Source organism: Canis lupus, chromosome 13 (assembly GCF_011100685.1).
Source record: "Canis lupus familiaris isolate Mischka breed German Shepherd chromosome 13, alternate assembly UU_Cfam_GSD_1.0, whole genome shotgun sequence".
NCBI classification, from domain to species: Eukaryota; Metazoa; Chordata; class Mammalia; order Carnivora; family Canidae; genus Canis; species Canis lupus.
The window spans coordinates 22,114,835-22,128,222 of record NC_049234.1 but is presented as its reverse complement, the minus strand read 5'-3'; the positions used below and the strand labels follow the sequence as shown (position 1 = coordinate 22,128,222).

At 35.1% G+C, this 13,388-nt stretch overlaps 2 protein-coding genes and 1 pseudogene across 4 annotated transcripts in view; 2 read left to right on the top strand and 1 right to left on the bottom strand.

Moving 5' to 3' along the window:
- NTAQ1 (N-terminal glutamine amidase 1) overlaps positions 1 to 9,726 on the bottom strand; it is a 64,900-nt gene extending 55,174 nt beyond the window's left edge. Inside the window, exon 1 of one of the 2 annotated variants that reach the window (XM_038555445.1) lies at positions 9,694 to 9,726. In XM_038555445.1, coding sequence (XP_038411373.1) covers positions 9,694 to 9,711 — 18 coding nt within the window. In that variant the 5' untranslated portion in view covers positions 9,712 to 9,726. Of the gene's footprint in view, positions 1 to 1,681; positions 1,835 to 9,693 lie in introns of those variants that run through there. The other variant, XM_038555447.1, reaches the window with a different exon arrangement.
- Positions 1 to 13,388, top strand: part of ATAD2 (ATPase family AAA domain containing 2) — a 74,515-nt gene that overhangs the window by 28,075 nt on the left and 33,052 nt on the right. For both annotated transcript variants that reach the window (XM_038555442.1, XM_038555441.1), the window contains exons 6-11: positions 14 to 101; positions 941 to 1,087; positions 1,698 to 1,815; positions 7,787 to 7,894; positions 9,953 to 10,061; positions 10,314 to 10,429. In XM_038555442.1, coding sequence (XP_038411370.1) covers positions 14 to 101; positions 941 to 1,087; positions 1,698 to 1,815; positions 7,787 to 7,894; positions 9,953 to 10,061; positions 10,314 to 10,429 — 686 coding nt within the window. The remainder of the gene's footprint in view (positions 1 to 13; positions 102 to 940; positions 1,088 to 1,697; positions 1,816 to 7,786; positions 7,895 to 9,952; positions 10,062 to 10,313; positions 10,430 to 13,388) is intronic.
- Positions 12,875 to 13,286, top strand: LOC102154406 (annotated as a pseudogene).

Genomic DNA, 13,388 nt, shown 5'->3' with positions numbered 1-13,388 from the left:
TAAACATTTTTAGGAGAATCTTAATGTGTACACAAGAGGAAAACAAAAAGGTATTCAAAGAACTGATGAGGAAACAACTGACAATCAAGAAGGCAGTGTGGGTTAGTCTTTTGTTCTACTTCTGGGTTTGAATTTCAGCACTTTTTATTTAGTAGGAAATAGCTTTTTTATTCAGAAGTTGTAACATTTATGGTACTTTGTGAGAGATTAAAGGATTGGTCAAAATGGAAAAGTGAGGGCAGTAGAGAGCTTAAAAGGATACTATGTCTTACTTGGGAAAGTACTTGAAATCAAACCTAAAGCAAATAAACCTGGTTTGCTTGTATGATACACCTGCAGATAACACACCTCTACCTGTTCTAGTTAAAAGGTGATTAAAATTGAATTTTGCTCTTCTGTTTAGAAATTACTACTGTGATTTATTAGAACTCTTAAGTGAAAACCAGTTTTCTGACATGGATTTTAAATATTTGGTGAGGGTGTTTCACATTTTCATAAGTAGATTGTTTGAGTTACACTTTATGTAACTAAGTAACAGCAAGAAGGTCTGGATGGAATTTAAAACTTTAAGAAAATGAAGGGAGGAGATACTCTAATTTCTCAACATGTGAAATTAACTTAGAAACTTAAGTATAGTCACTTATATATAATAATAAAATTAGCAATACCATAAACTTTAGTTTGATTCTACTGATACTAGCCTTTAAATGTATTTTCCTCCTTCCTTTTTTCCTTCCTCTGGTTATTTTTAATTTTACAATTTACTTCATTTTTTAAAATCTTCATTTAATGTTGCAAATGCATTAACATATAATTTCTATGAACAATCTAGAAGTAAATAAATTTTTAGAGAAGGGTCTCTTTCTTCCTCAGTACCACTGTGTTAAAAATTGTTAATATTTTGGTGAGTGTCTTGAAAGTAAATGTTTTTTAAATGTAGAATCATCTGAAGAGGGTGAAGACCAAGAAGATGATGATGGTGAAGATGAAGATGATGATGATGAAGAGGATGGGGAAGAAGATAATCAGAAACGATATTATCTTAGACAGAGAAAAGCTACTGTGTACTACCAAGCTCCACTGGAAAGTAAGTGCTATATAAATTTTTTTCCGGGAGAAGCTGTAAATATATTACCTTTATCTTTACTGACTTTTTCTCTGTTATTCTTATTTTTCATGTTTTCATTTTGCAGAATACTCATGGCTGTTGTCTTTAATAAACTATCCTAAATGTGCAAGAAAGTTAGATGTTATCCTTGACCAAAGCAATTAATGGGCTATTTTGAAATTTCATGTCTGTCTTTAATTATTTGAGATTTATTTATTCATATTTTACAGCTTTCTACTTAGTTTATTTTGCCACTTTGTGTAAATAGGACTGGTTTTGATTTATGTTGATGTTGTACCTCAGTACTCATGAACAAATATATGCAGGGCTGATAACCAGCTGTTATGCATCAGTATAATCATAATGGTTGTTTATGGCCAGTGTATGTTTTGGTTGGTTGGTGTCTGCTATACATATTTTCAACAGCAACCCTGCAGATGTAAATGATTTAAAACGTGAAAAGTAAAACAGTGTAAGTAAGGTAGATATGTACTAGTGTTTTCATGAAAGGCAGCACCTTTGTATTTAGATGAAGACCAAAATTATCTTCATACGTGTTTATATGTCACATACCTTTTCTTCTTTTTAGAACCACGTCACCAGAGAAAGCCCAACATATTTTATAGTGGCCCAGCTTCTCCTGCAAGACCAAGATATAGATTATCCTCTGCTGGACCAAGAAGTCCTTATTGTAAACGAATGAACAGGTTTGGTTCTGACGTAGTGATTGATTTATGACAACATAATTGTGGCTATGTTAGTGTAGGATTCTAGAGTCTTAGGATTGGGTATATCCAAGTAAGATTCTAGAATCATATATTTGGGAGAGTTAGCTCAATGCTTATAGTGCTCTTATCACTACTACCACTGATTAGTTTTTGCTTTTGCTTCCATTAATAGAAATTGTTAATAACTACCATGGTAAGGTAGTTGATTCTATTGTTCCACAACTTAATAATAGAGGCTACCTTTGCTTCAGTGTTTACTGTATTCCTGGCTTGGTGTTAAGCATCTTACGTAGACTGTTTCATTTAATCTTCACATTGCTCAAGTGTAGGTCTTGTCTTCCACATAGTATCACAGACATATTTCCTCACTATGACAAACATTCTAGGTTATATAACTTTCTAGACTTTTCATGATGGTGACCATCCTTTTCTGGGTCGGTTTTTTTTTTTTTCCAAATTTTATTTCCACTTTTTAAAAATCCATTTCTCTCTTACATAGGAAATATTAATCTTCTTTGATCATTCAGATTATTTGTAGGTTTTTTTTACTTCTACATCATAACATTTGTTGGTTGTCATATTTAAGTCCAAAGAGGGAACTCTCCTTATTTTCTCATTCACCCAAGTAATAAAATATTTTCTGATTCATTACAACTTTCTGGATAATAGTAACATTATAGTAGTTCATGAATGAGAGAGTTTGTTGGTGAAGATGAAAGAAGGCAGAAAAAAATGACATTGTGGTACTTTTTCCTAATATTAATTTGCTCAGCGGTAAGACTGAAATCCTACGAGACTTCAACTGTTTGCACAGTTCTTGGAAGTCTCCTCATTGAAGCAGACTATCTGATCAGGAAAAGCAACACTTTTATAGGCACTGACAAATTCTTCTAGGAAAAATATGAAATACTACTGTGTCTCTGGGTCTTTTAATTTCATTGAGTGTCAAAACATCACAAATGTGCACATTTCTAGATTTCCTGTTCTGTCATCCCTTTTCATGCATACATACAGAGCCCAGAAGGATGGAGGATGAGGGGGCAACCTATCAGGGCTGCCCAAGATAAATTGCACTTGAAAGGATGCCACACTGTCATTTCTTTTCATAGGCCCCTTAGGGTATTGTTAAAGACCAGTATTTTGGTAGTGAAACCTAATGATCTTCAGAAAAGCAGGGTACAATGTAATGTTCCCTGGAATCCCCACCAAACATAAGGTCCGGGGTAGCTGTCTTGGTTGCCTGCCTCAGAGGACAAACCTCTCTATTAGATCCAACAGAAGTGAAAGGCTGGCACTTTGAGATTTAGTTTCTTCCATTTTTAATGGATATATGTTTGTGGAAGTAACGTACTTAATGATTGCCTGCCTCTGTACTTACCACCTACAATATATCTTACGGCAGGTAGGAATATTTTTTTGCCCATTTGGTGCTCAAGTTCCCATATCTGGTTCACGGAGTCTACCCTTTATGGAAAGCATTTCATAGCTCTTTGAGTAGAGGATTTTTTTTTTTTTTTTTCACTACAATTTAACAGATGTTTGAGTACTACCATGTGCTGAGCACTATATATATAAAAATGACTTAAGTCAGGATTCCTGCCCTTGGCTCTTGTAGACTACAAGATTCTAACATTTTTTTATGTATGTATTTTATTAATTTTTTTCTTTAGGTGTAGTTGACACATGATGTTATATGAGTTTCAGTTATACAACATAGTGATTCAGCAACTGTATGTTATGCTATGGTCACCACAAGTGTAGCTACCATCTGTTACTATAATAATGCTATTAAAATACTATTGACTATACTCTCCATACCATACCTTTTTTTTTTTTTTTTTAATTTATTTATTTATGATAGTCACAGAGAGAGAGAGAGAGAGGCAGAGACACAGGCAGAGGGAGGAGAAGGCTCCATGCACCGGGAGCCCGACATGGGATTCGATCCCGGGTCTCCAGGATCGCGCCCTGGGCCAAAGGCAGGCGCTAAACCACTGCGCCACCCAGGGATCCCACCATACCTTTTTAAAAAAAAAAAAAAAATTTATTTATTCATGAGAGACCGGGGGAAGGAGGCAGAGACACAGGCAGAGGGAGAAGCAGGCTCCATGCAGGAAGCCTGATGTGGGACCCAATCCCAGGACCCCAGGATCCTGAGCCGAAGGCAGACGCACTTAACCACTGAGCCACCCAGGCGTCCCACCATACCGTACCTTTAACTCCTGTAACTTATTCATCCATTATTGGAAGCCTGAATCTCCCACTCCTGGTCACCCATTTTGCTCATCCCCCTCTCTCACACCCTCCCCACTGGGTCTGGCAATCATCAGTTCTCTGTATTTATAAGTCTGAGTCTCCTTTTTGTTTATGCATTCTGATACATTTAAATTAAAGTATGAACTAAGAGATTCAAATTGTACCCTGAGTCACATTATTTGACTTAATGATTTTGGTTTTGGTTTTGATAGCTTTGTAAAGATTTTTGCTTTTTGATAATAGTTTTATTGATATGATTCGCATACCATATAGTTTACCCATATAAAGTGTACAATTCAAGGGCTTTTAGTATTTTTACAGTTGTGCAGCCTAAACAGCACCATAAACAATTTTAGAACATTTTTCTTGCTTCAGAAAGAAACAGTATGCCCTTTAGTTATCTCTAATCCCCCCTCATTCTGTACCCCCAGCCTTAAGCAACCAGTAATCTATTTTTTGTCTCCATAGATTTGCCAATTCGAGGTATTTCATTTATGTGCATTCTCTTGTGAGTGGCTTCTTTCACTTGGTACAACATTTTCAAGGTTCATCCACATTTAGCATGTACCAGTGTTTCATTTTTTTATTACCAAATACAATTCCATTGTATAAATATACCATATTTTGCTTACCCATTTATCAGTTGATGGACATTTGGGTTGTTACTACTTTTTGGCTACAGTGTATAATGCTACCATGAACATTTGCGAACTACTTTTTGTGTGGACTTATGTTTTCACTTTTCTTAAGTATGTACCTAGAAGTGGAATTGCTAGATCAAATGCTCACTATATTTGCTATTTCAAGGAATTGTCAGATTATTTTCCAGAATGGCTTCTTTATTTTATGTCCCCACAAGCAATGTATGAGAGTTCCAGTTTCTCCACATCTTAATTAACATTTATTATCTGACCTTTTGTAGGTTTTTTTTTTTTTTAAGGTTCCTTTCCTGATTTTATTATTTTTTTTTTATTGGAGTTCAATTTGCCAACATATAACATATCACCCAGTGCTCATCCCATCAAGTGCCCCCCCAGTGTGCATACCCAGTCACCCCAATCCCCCGCCCACCTCCCTTTCCACCACTCCTTGTTCGTTTCCGAGAGTTAGGAGTCTCTCATGTTCTGTCATCCTCACTGATATTTTCACTCATTTTCTCTCCTTTCCCCTTTATCTGACCTTTTGAATATAGCCCTTTAAACTTTGGATTTTTTGGTAACACCCTTGCCAAGACTGTGTAAACATCTCTTCCCCTTTAATAACCTTAATGGTAATTTTGCTCAGTCTTTTTACGTTTTCTTGAAGAGACCAGCATGTGTATACTTTATATCCTACTTCATCCACATAGGCATGGAAACAAAACACACATCCAAAGAATCATTTGAACATTGCTCTTGGTATCCATGTCAAATGGTCAAGAAACCTTGCACCCACAGCACAGGATCTTCTGGTATACTTAGCAGAGCTTCAGAAATGCTGCCTTTAAACAGGATTTTCTTTCTTAACGATTGCTAACCTCTACTCATCTAAGATTTATTCTTTAGCTTCAGTCTGCGGTTTCTGGAACAAGCCTAGTCCCTTTGAACATGAAGGTAACATAAAAGTACAATTCCTTCACCTGTTATCAAAGTGTTAGAACTGCCAATTCTAGACACTGATTAGATTCACAGTGCTGATCCAGTGCTTATCCATGCCAAAAAATCAAATGTTTTTAAAAAACAAAGTGGAAAAAAATGAGTGAATGTGGGTATGTGTGTTTAGAATCTTTTTAAAACTGAAATAATGGGTTTTTTACAGTATAGAGTTATGAAGAACCAGGACCCATAACCAGGACTGCCCAGATTGCAAGTCCGGTTCTTCCATTTATTAGTGACCTTTAGCAAGCTATTTAACCTCTCTTGTTTCGTTTTGACCCATAGAATGAGGAGATGATACTATCTCACACTATTGTGAGAATTAAATGAGTTAATACATGTAAAGCATTTAGAATACTATCTGGCTCATATTGAGTGCTATTTTTGTTATAACTATTTCAGTGCTTAAAAATCCTACCTACTTTGCAAACCAAATGGAAAATTGTTTCAGTCCTCAGGTTTTTTTGTTTGCCTATAACTGTTTTTTGGTTTGTGAAATAAACAACTGGAAATCACCATTGTATATAGAATGTGGATTTTTGAAATAGAAAGACAAAGGTTTGAATTCTGACACCATCATTGCCTAATTTTGAGCAAATTTGAACTGTGAGTCAACCACACTAGCCCCAACTCTAAATGAGCATGCCAATATGTACTTGTCCAAAATTTAATTAAGATTAAATGAGGTAATATGTCTACCTGGAACAAGAAGTTCTTAATAATTATTAATCCTTTTTATTGTGAAGTTGGTCTTAATTATGTGAATACATACTGAATTCACATGCAGTTATGTGAATTATGTGCTTACAAGTTAGAGTCTTTGTAATATTAATGGGAATATTAAATAAATTTGTCTCATATAAAATTGCAGACTCTCTTTTAAAATTGCAGTAGAGGATCCCTTCTCATTTATATCTGTGTTTCCATAACCCCTATCCAAAGTCCTTGGGGCTATTTGTGTTTCAGAAATCAGGTTGAAGGGAATGGGGAAGTCACGAAGGTAATGTGCAATATTAACATCTCTAAGGGTATCTGGGCTAGTACCACCTAGTCAGGTATGTTTTATAGTAGAACATATGCATAATCATAATAAATGGAACAAATAGAGGCTATGAATTGCCTTTTAAGATATTTCAGATCCTCCTATGTGAATAGTGGGAAAACTTGTTTGCAGAGAACAAGATTCTGGACTTACATTATACAGATAATATATTGTGAACCTTTTATATTTTTGGAAATACCTATTTAACCGTGATTGCACTCTAACTCAGGAAGAGCTCTAGACCCTGAGCCAATAGAATGATTAAAGGTTTTCCTATCTAGATCCTTTGTCTTTCCTGTCGGTCTTTTGCAACAATACAAAGGTAGAAGTAATAGAAAATCTTTTCAGTATTTGTAGCCCTTGGCATCTTAGTTAATACTACCAACCAGCCTAAGAATTTGGGGAAATTAAGGCTTTTATGGTTTCGGTAACACATCCATATTTACACAGCTTTAATTAAGTGGCAGTTATGAATTTACACTTGGTGATGTGCTGTAGATAAAAGGCCATCTTATTTCTCACTGTTTCCTAGTATTTTTTAACTTCTTGATCCTTTTTGGTTTACATAAAAATTTGCATGTTCTCCTTTTAAGGTTGACATTTCAAAAGGCGAGTCCCTTCTGAATGTGAAATTGTATATACCATAATACTGAAAATACTTTCTGAAATTACAGTCCCAAAGAGTCTAATACCCTCTTTTCCTCACCTTACTCTTTGGGAATAATGGATTTCTATTAAGACTAAGAAGTCATTCTGCCTGGACTGTGTCCTATCATAGTGAACATGTGATTGTCACCTCTAGCACAGCCTGTCTCCCCTCCCCCCCTTTCTCTCAGTTATCCACATCTTTTAAAGACTTCAAAAGATTCAACCAACAAAGCCTACTTCATTGGTTCAGCAATGTATTAGTGTTATAATAAACCTTTTTGGATCCTTAGGTATTTCTGATGTTTGCATCTTATGCCCCTGCTTTTCCTGCCCTCCTTCGTCATGATTTCAGCTTTCCTCTCTGCTTTAGGCGAAGGCATGCGATCCACAGTAGTGACTCTACTTCATCTTCCTCTTCTGAAGATGAACAGCACTTTGAGAGGCGAAGAAAAAGGAGCCGTAATAGAGCCATCAACAGGTAAGTGTCATACTGATGCCTTTTAAAACTACAAACTTTTTTTTAAGTGATGAGAAGGCTGAATAATTTGGGAATAAATATAACTTGACCAAATTTCAGAATTACTAAGAGGTTAACATATAAACCAGAATGCCATCTTGTTTGAAATACCTGTATTTGAAACTAGCAATAGATTTTTTTCTTACACAAACATTGTATAGCTCAAAATGGTGCTTGGTTAACGCTCACTTGAGGAAATAACTTTTTTTTTCAAATATATTTTTTCTATTTATAATAATTTAATAGTACATTCTTATTGTAAAACTCCTTAGGAAAATTAAGGAGTTTACTCATTTCATAGCTCTTTGTAGTGTAAGTTCATAAGTTCATATATAATTTCATAGCAAGGATAATAATGCCCATTCTACAGATATGAGTGGGTGAGTGAAAAATGCAATGCCGCTATCCTAATAAAATATTTTTATAAAGTAGAAAAAATGTTCAATGAAACAATTAGAACATAAAAGTTGAAGAGGTATGCAACCCAACCATTCTTTGTATCCTAAGCTCTGTTCTTTGATAACATTAGATCTTCCCTGATGTGGTAGTCACTTGTTAACACGTGGCTACTAAGCACTTGAAATGTAGCTAATCTGAATTGAGAAATGTTACAATTTTTTTCAAAAATATACTCTTGGATTACAAAGATTTAGTACAAGAATATAAATTATCTCAATTTTGTAAATATTTTGTGTATTGAAACAGTAACGTTTTAGATAAGTAAAGTATATTATTAAAATTAGTTTTAAAATTTTGTTTAGTGTGTCTAATACAAAATTTTGACTTGCATTTCATTTCTGTTGGCAGCATTAAGTTGTTAGATCATCCACAACCTGTATTATTTAGGCTACTTGGATTTTTCTTTACCTTCATTCCTAGAAATGTGCATCTAATCCTATGGACTTTATAGCATACATTTCTATTAAGAATTATTTAAGAAATGCCTTTTAAAAAGCCCAATTGAAAAAATGTCCATCTCAGATTTCACAGTGTAAATTTCTTATGGAGTCTGGGGCTAGCAGGAGCTGGCCCTCGAGTGGTTCTGGAGTACTTTTACTCATGTTCAGCTGTAGCACTTAGGTGCTCTGATGTGTTTCAGCCTCCAGCATGAGCCGTTTGCATTCTCCATCTATAAAACATATTCTTCTAGGTGTATTCTGTGTAATCTACCATAACTGTTTTTTGAAAGTAGCTAAAAAAAAAAAAAAAAGCAATGATTCATTCTTGCAGGATTGATGTGGATCCAAATGCTTGGTGGACTGTGAATGTTTTGCTGAGAGGTATAGTAGCAGAGTTGTTGCAGATCTGGAGACACACTGCTTTGGTTTGAGTCCTAGATATGCCACTTACTAGTTGTGTACTTTGGGCATTTTTTTTTTGGTAAGGTTTTATTTATTCATAGAGACACACAGAGAGAGAGAGAGGCAGAGACACAGGCAGAGGGAGAAGCAGGCACCATGCAGAGAGCCTGACATGGGACTCGATCCAGGGTCTCCAGGATCACCCCCTGGGCTGCAGGCGGCGCCAAAGTGCTGTGCCACCGGGGCTGCCCTACTTTGGGCATTTTATTTAACCTTCTTGCGCCTCAGTTTTCTTTTAAAATAAGGGAAATAATAATACTCCTTAAGACTATTGTGAAGACTTAACAAATTATTACACATAAAGCCACCTAAAGCAGCCTGGCAATAGTAAATACTCTGTATATGTGAAACACAGTCATTATAAAGTATATTGATACTGGATTCCCAAACATGAATTACCTTACGGTGCTGTGGCATCTTGAACACTGGTCTTTCATTTGACTGTATATCTTTAATAATAAAACTTCAGAGATAAATATTTCCAACATTGAAGTTCTCAACCTAAAGAAGCAAATGAGGAAGTTGAAATACATAACTTCACAATTGCTGTGTTTGAAATTTAACTTTTTAATTTTTAAGAAAAATTTCCATATTCTAACATGGAATTTGGGGGAGAAAGGTGAACTGATGGGTGTTTTTAAAAATCTTTTCTAATTAGGTGCCTTCCACTAAATTTTCGGAAAGATGAATTAAAAGGAATTTATAAAGATAGAATGAAGATTGGAGCAAGTCTTGCAGATGTCGATCCAATGCAACTAGATTCTTCAGTGAGTACTATCTTGAAATGTATATTTGAACATATATACTGTTTGTTTTAGTTTAGTTTTAAAGTTAAAGTAACCAACTTCCTTTAATTCAGAAACTTTACAGACCTTTTTGTTTTCTTTTCAAATCTTCAGGCTACAGCTAAAATGCTGTTACTCAGTTGACTGTGTATGGGTTGAGTATAGTTTAGGGATGGAGTGACATTTTAACTTTGACTTCAAATCTGAGAATGTCTGTTTCCCTTCCATTATCAGGTACGATTTGATAGTGTTGGTGGTCTGTCTAATCATATAGCAGCTCTAAAAGAGATGGTGGTGTTTCCATTACTTTATCCAGAAGTCTTTGAAAAATTTAAAATTCAACCTCCAAGGTAATTTAATTTTAGCCAAAATCTGGGCTGTGCTATTGTACAGAAAGATAACACTTCTTCATTGATATTTTTCAGGTCTATAGTAATTTGTTATGCTTTCCTGGGTACTTTGAATATTTTTAATTTCTTAATATTTAAGTTGAAAAATGGTTTCAGAATTGATTCTACATGAAAAGAAAAATAATTTCCACAGCTTTTCATACATTTAGTGAAATTCTTCCCCGTACATATTCTTTTTTCTTTCACTTTTAAAAATTAGTTTCGAATTTATACCAAAGTAATATATGTACATATTTTTTAAAGTCATATAGTACTACTATTAGTCTTAAAAAGGAAAAAATGGTAGTAGTCCCTTCTTTCTCTTCCCACTTTCCAGAACCAACTACTTTCAACTCCTGTTTACCTATTTAAATACATATTTAAATAATACTCTATACTGTAATCTTTGGTCTTTCTGTTTTAGACAGAATCTATTGATTTCTAACATGAACATTCTCTTGCTTTCCTCACCCTCCAAATATACACATTTTTTTTCCCATCCTCATATGCTCCTGGCAGTTGCTTTACACACATAGAATAATGTTGAATCAATTTTTAGTGTGTGCTTTATGATCATATAAATATTTCTTACAGCTAAAACTACATTTTCCCTCTTTTACAACCCTGCTCTTTCCCCTCAGCTTTAGTACTGTTTGCCCGTGTGGGGGGTTTTTTGGTTGTTTTTTTGTAATTAGTTTTATATGACTTTTCAGTTCATGCACAGAGTCTTTGCTAGAGATAAAATTCCTTAGTACAGTTAAACATATAAAATAATTTCTTGATTCTTCCTTATTTTTCTAGACTCTTAGAACTTTGTTTCCTTGCTCCCATCCAGACTATTCTATTCTTGAAGCACAACTAAGCTTTGGGACTTCTCATCACAATCGATGGGATTTCTTTCATTTTTCAGTGCTGGATACCTGCTTCCTGGAATCAACTAAGACCTTTTTTTAAGATTTTTTTTTTTTTTTTTAATTTTTAAGTAATCTCCACACCCAACATGAGGCTTGAACCCACATCCTAAGATCAAGAGTCTTCCACTCACTCCACCAACTGAGCCAGCCAGGTGCCCCTAAGACCTTTTTTTACAGCTGTGTTTTGATGGACTACATGGAATATCCTGAGAAAGAAAAAGAGTGCATAAGAGGTTATTTTTACTTTCTTTTTAAGAGTGGTCATGTAACTACACTCTATTGATGGGGCTTTTTTCCCCTACCACTTTTTGTTGTACTATGCGTTTACTATGTGGAAACATGTCCTTGATTTCTTTTTTTTTTTTTTGTGTGTGTGTGTGTGTTTTTTTTTTTTGTGTCCTTGATTTCTGGACAAGTTTTTTTTATTGCTTCTTCAGTAACTTCCACTCCCATATTTTCTCTTCCCTCAATTCATGTCAGTTGAATGTTGGACTTTCTAGATTAATCTTTTTTTTTTTTTTTCTTATTTTCACCTCTTTTAGGGGATTTCCTTAAGTGTCTAATGATCCCTGGATCTCTGTTAATATTTAAGAGTGAAGCTTTTCTTAAGATTTATTTATTTGAGAAAGCACACACACAGGTGTGCACAGGGCCAGAGGGAGAGGATCTCCAGCAGACTCTGCGCTGAGTACCCTGCCCCCATGGGGCTTAATTTCGTGACCCTGAAATCATGACCTGAGTCAGAATCAGGAGTCAACCACTGAAGCAACTGAGCCACCTAATTTGTCCCACAAATTAGCTTTCTTATTGGGTGCTTTATTTAGCTTTCTTATCACCACATTTTTTATCTTCTTCCTTTTTCTTCTAGTTTTTATACCTTACTCATTAACCCATTTTTAAACCCTAATCACTTGATTCCTTTGTCCTTATGCAACTTTTCTTCCTGAATCATCCTGTGCAGAAACATTGATTTAAGTAAACTTTTTTAAATTACTAAGCTTGGGACGCTTGGGTGGCTCAGTGGTTGAGTCTTTGCCTTTGACTCTGGGCATGATCCCGGAGTCCCTGGATCAAGTCCCCCATCGGGCTTCTCCCTCTGCCTATGTCTCTGCCTCTCTCTGTCTCTCATGAATAAATAAATAAATCTTTAAAAAAAATAAAATTACTAAGCTTTTTCCTTTTTCATTATGAAAGTTATGTATACATACATCAATCAAAGTTAAATATTGGTGAAGTTAAAGGTTTTTTTGCAAGGAAGTTATATTAAATAATGTTATAATATATATTACTGCTTATAAGTAAGTATTAGAAGTACCTAGTTAAGATAATTTAGTAAATTAGTCTAGGTGGGTGGGGCCTGTCATGACCCAGCCTTTCCCTCAATTTTCCCTCTCTGCCCCCCACTGTGATTTGCCACTGAGGTCGCAGAGCTGTCAGGAGGGGCCTGAATGGGCATTTCAGGGACCCAAGATTGTCTAAAGCAACAAGGAAAATGGTGGAAAATTCACCGTCCCCATTGCCACAAAGAGCAATTTATGGTTTTTTTCTTAAGCTCCCAATTTGGCTTTATATACTACATTTTTTGTGGGTTTTTTATTCCTGAATCTTGGCTAACCTGCTTAGGCTAAACCTATTGGCTTCAGAAATATAGGGCAGTTGCATTGCCTATCTTCTCCCACTACTGTAGTGATTATTTACTCTTATTCGAAATAAACATGATGAGTACCTCTGTCCACTCAACAACATTCATATAATCACAGATAGTTAGTTATAAGCTAAAAATCAACAGCAGAAGAAATACCAAGAAGAGGCCATCCCAGCATTAAACAGATGAAATTCCTATTAGTGAAGGAAACCAAATGTTCTTCCTTGCAGCCGAAGAACTTTATGCCAAAAATTGGTAGTATATAGACTAACACCTGCATTTATTATGTTTTTGATGTAATAATTTTGATCATATTTGTTTTTGTTTTTAAATATTTATTTAAGAGAGGGAGAGAAAGAGC